This window comes from Falco naumanni, chromosome 18 (assembly GCF_017639655.2).
Source record: "Falco naumanni isolate bFalNau1 chromosome 18, bFalNau1.pat, whole genome shotgun sequence".
In the NCBI taxonomy this organism is placed as follows: domain Eukaryota; kingdom Metazoa; phylum Chordata; class Aves; order Falconiformes; family Falconidae; genus Falco; species Falco naumanni.
The window spans coordinates 90,202-94,692 of NC_054071.1; the positions used below are offsets into that span (position 1 = coordinate 90,202).

Here is a 4,491-nt window from a genome sequence, read left to right on the forward strand (position 1 = left end):
ACCTCCCTCCGGCCCCCACCGGTCCGTCCCCTAAAAACACTTCCCCTCTGTCCCCCACGGTCCCTGCTGGCCCTGAAGGCCGGCCACAGCACTTGGTTTCAAAGCCTGAGCTGGTCATGTCATGGCTGTTCTGGAATGTGGCACAGTGAAAGAAGAGATTGAAATGGCAAATGTTCCCTCTCAGGGTGGTCCCATGCTGGCAAAGGTTGTCCGAGGAGGTTGTGGGCTCTCTGTCCTTGCAGATCTTCAAAGGCCAAGGGCACACAGTCCTCTGCAACCTGCTCTAGCTGAGCGTGCTGGAGCAGAGGGCTTTGCCCAGAGGACCTCCATGGGTCCCTTCCAACCCCACCCTCCCGTGTGGCTCTGTGCTTTGCTTTTCCTCCTAAAGCCCCTCAGCTCAGCCCCGATGCCCGCTGGAAAGGGTGCTGGGGCAAGGGACCGATCCCAAACTCCTCCCCTTCCCAGGGTCCCTTTCCAGCACAAGCGCTCCCCACTCCGGAAGACACGATGGCAGACACAGTCAGGAGAGGGAAAAGATTCTTTTATTGTCAACACCAGCTGCGAGGGCCCAGGAGTCACAGCGGTTCAGCCGGTGAAAATCAGTCAGCACCTGCAAGGACAGAGTCAGAAAGCTCTGATAAGCCCCCAGAGGCAGGAAGAGGCAGGATTTGGTTCCCCCTTCTTTGGAGGACACTGTTTCTGAGGAATTCCTCATGACCCAGAAGGGAGAGCTCTTGCTGGCCTCCACTAGGGGCCTTCTCCCCAGGGGTGATGTCCCTAGGGAGCTGTGCGTGCGCAGGGATGCTGACAGTGCCCCTGTGCCACACAGCAGGGCTCGACGGGGAGCCCTTGGGGAGCTCGGTGGGGCTCATCCCAAACCCTGCTCAGCACCAGCCCTCGCCGGCCCTTGCCAGCCAGCTGGGCTGACTTAGGGCCGTGTTCAGACTCGGGAAAGATGGGCAGCAGCACCTGGTACGCACCTGGCCTTCCTGACGTGCTGCACCTTCCTGCATTTTCTCAGGTTTGGGTCAGCAAAATGACTTCCTCTCTTCTTCGTTTTATTTCTGCTATGCTGTCCCTCTCCAATGCCCAGATTTCTTTTCTCTTTCTTTCCTCGAGTTTTCCTTCTCCTGGTGGGATCCTGCAAACCTTTCCATCCCACAGCGTGATGAGATGGGGAAAGCCCCAAGCCCCTGCAGTGAGCTCTCAGGTCAGGCAAGGGGAGCTCTTCCTACCTGGTTTCCTGGGGCAGGCTGGTCAGTTGTTGCAGGCGTGCCAGGGACTCTGCCGTGCCCTCGGGGGTGGCTGGAGGCAAATCTGGAGGTGCCTAAACCAGAAATTTGGGAGGTAGCGGGTGGCAAGTGACAGCCTGGGGTAGTGAGGGCCTGACTGCCAAATTGCCATCTTAGCTCTACAGAGGAGATGCTGGTTTGCATCGTGCACATTTTGCACAGTCCAGCCAATGCAGCCTAGACTTGATGAAGCTGTGACGGAGTAGGATTTGAGCAAAAGCCCTCTCAAGGTGACAGCTTCTCCCTTCTGTCCTTTTGTGGGTATTTTGTAGGTATGTTTTGTTTGATGAAGCAGATCATACTTAATGAAATGCATTCCAGAAACAGCCTTTCCAGTTTTCCTTAACACGTACCACTCTGGGGGGAGAGGAGGAGCCCCAAAGGCACAAGAGAGCGGCTGCCAGGAGGAGGCCCAGCAGCTGCTTGGCCTCCTGGGAAATTACTGTCCCACTTGAGACATGTTGTCCCAGTGTCTGTGGAGCTGCCGTACCTCTGCCGCTTTGGGCCCTGCCCCTGTGTCTCCCCCAGCTCCTCTTTCGATGTCCAGCAGAGAGGCGTCTGCATCCAGAAAGGCTTTTGCTGGACGCTGGGTCTCTGCTGTGCCTGCAGGGCCACTTTGCTCTTCGCACTGCAGCTCTGGAAAGCAAAAGCACATGCAGCAGCGTGACTTCTTGGAAGTCAAGAACATCTCAAGCAAAGCCCAGCCAAGCCCTACACCGCTTGTCTCCTCAACGTTGAGGTTTCTGGCATCCCAAGCCCCAGTGTCTGTGACAAGCCTCAGCCCCTCCTCCTACCTGTGCGCCTGTCCATGGGTGCTGGCACCTCCTCGGCTGATGGAGGGGAGAGGCCGGCCACCTCCCCCCCCAAGATGTCCCCGCAGTTTTCAATCAGGAACTCCACCAGCACGTTCACCTGCAGACATGAAAGCCTTGGTCTCAAGCCAGGTGCCTGCAGACGTGTCAAGCAGCCTTTCCCGCTGCTGAGCCTTCGTCTGCGCAGGTGGCTGCGGCTGGGGGTTGCTCTTCCAGGCACCCAGCCCACCAGCCCTGGCTCAAGGGAGGAGGCAGCCAGGGACCTCTCAACAGCCAAGCTCCGATGGGCCGGGAAGGCAGCAGCCGGCTGCTGGGTAGGGCGTACCTTCTCGGTCACCGCCAGCATGGCCTGCAGCGGGAGCAGGTCCTCGTTGGGTGGGCTCAGCAGGTTGGGCCCGACGCAGATGGCCAGGTTGCTGCAGCTCATTCTGCTGGTGGCTGCGTTGTTGCCGATGTGCTGCAGCAGGGCCATCAGCCGCTTCAGGAGGAGGAGGTTGGCCACAGGCAACTTGTCAGCCACCCTGAGGGAAGAGGAAGACAAGGCTGATGAAGCAGAGGGTGCCCACAGCCGTCCCTGCAGCTGGCCCCAGGCGGGTGGGAGCCAGCAGCCGTGTTGCACAGCTTTGCAGCTGCCCGAAAAGACAGCTTTCTGAGGAACCCATGCTTTGCAGGCAGGTCCCAGAACTCTGCCGGTCCCTGCTCAGCAGGCAGGCTGCTGCCCACACTTACGCTTTCAGCTCCTCCACCTTGGCCTGCTTGCTGGCCCTCTCCATGGCTGCCATCCAGTCCTCATAGAGGTCGATGACGAGGAGCTTGGTGGGGATGCTTCGCAGGAATTCCTGCAATGCCAAGGGCTGCAGGTGAGCCTTTGAACGCTGCAGGCCAGCCAGGAGCTCCTCCAGCTGCAGCTCAGAAGCGCTCACCTTCAAGATGACGGCCAGCAGCAATGCAGGCTGGCTTCCCACATCGACTTCCGTGCCGCGGTCCAGGGCCTCGCGTAGCTGCCGAAGTTCCGTGCCGCCGGCAGCTCTGCGGAATATCCCCTCCGTCGTCGGTCCTTCCTGGTGCAGGACAGCCAGCAGCTCCTGCAAGAGATGCAGGACAGTGGCTTGGCTGAGGAGCTGCCCTGCAGCAGCGGTGGCCGTGGCCAGAGCTCTTCCCCAGACTGGGCTCTGTCCCCCTGCAAAGGGGCTGGGAGCAGAGAAGCGTGAGCCATGGGCAGAGAGCCCAATTCCCCAGTACCTGGAGCCAGGGGACACTGCCTGTGGACTGAGTGGGGGGCTGGGGACCCCGTGTGCAGGCTGGCTTACCTGGATGGGCCGGGGCAGCGTGTTGTCCTCCCCACAGAGGGCTGCCAGGGGCTGCCCAAAGAGCGCCCTGCTGCAGCCGGAGCCCGCCTGCCCTGGTGCCTGGGCAGCGGCCGGGGTGCGCCGTAGAGCAAAGGGCCAGGGCAGCCCCATCCTCCTCCTGCTGCTGCTGCTGCTCCCTCCTGCTGCAAAGGAAAACGGAGTAAGACGCCATCAACGGAGAACCCCAGGCCAGCGGTCCCAGAGCCTGCCCTGCCCTGCTCTGTCCTGCCCACAGCGCGATGCTGTGTAGTGCGGCAGGACAGGCAGGGAGCCAGCAGCTGGAACCGTGGCTTTGGCTCAGCAGCTGTGGCTTGGAGGCTGCCGAGAGCTGGTGTGCCACCAGGATAGCCTGTCCCAGCCCTTGCCCTGCCCTCCTGCAAGCTGTGGGCAGCCGCAGAGGCTCTGTGTCCTGCAGAAGCTCATGCAGCGGCCGCTCTCCAGCAGGTGTCCTTGCCAGTCCAGGTGTTGTCCTCCCGTGCAGTGCCCAACCTGCATGGCGACACTCAGGGGACAAGTGAGCACAGTTCAATCCATTGCAGGAGGTTGCCTTTCTTTCCCAAACTCACCTGGCTCGTGGCAAAGTCCCCCTGCGTTTGCAGATGGGGCCGTCGCAGGCCCTTGCTTGGGATGAGCCTGCAAGAACCAAGAATGAGGCTGCGCTTGGACAGCAGCCCCGCAGCAGAAAGGACCAGCGGCGAGCTGCCCCCCGGAGCCAGCAGCCTGAGCATGGCAGAGCTGGGACCCTCTGTCCTCCCAGGCTCTCTGCCCCGTGCGGCAGGTTTCGTCCCAGCTCCGCCAGCCAGCCAGTACGTACCAGTGTTCCTGGTGTCTCCCCAACCCCCTCTGCTGCGGAGCGGTACTGTGGGAACCCCCGCCCTCCTGCACATGGTCACCCCACTCGCTGCACATCCCAGCACAGCCAGAGATGGGTGAAAGGCAGCCATTCTCACCTCTGCCTGTGCCTCCATCAGCCTCTCCAGGCTCCTGGCGCGCACTGTCCTCCACTGGGCGGGAGAGAAGGAGGGGAAGAAGGTGAGC

General features: G+C 61.2%; 1 protein-coding gene across 1 annotated transcript; it reads right to left on the reverse strand.

The window, feature by feature from the left end:
• Positions 1 to 520: 520 nt before the first annotated feature.
• LOC121098867 (T-cell activation Rho GTPase-activating protein-like) lies at positions 521 to 3,574 on the reverse strand. The gene is made up of 7 exons (XM_040617341.1): positions 3,415 to 3,574; positions 3,028 to 3,189; positions 2,834 to 2,943; positions 2,430 to 2,625; positions 2,087 to 2,204; positions 1,783 to 1,928; positions 521 to 610 (listed from the first exon to the last, which is right to left on the reverse strand). The coding sequence occupies exons 1-7, from the start codon at positions 3,562 to 3,564 to the stop codon at positions 521 to 523; spliced, it is 972 nt and encodes a 323-aa protein (XP_040473275.1). The 5' UTR covers positions 3,565 to 3,574.
• Between the last annotated feature and the right edge of the window lie 917 nt (positions 3,575 to 4,491).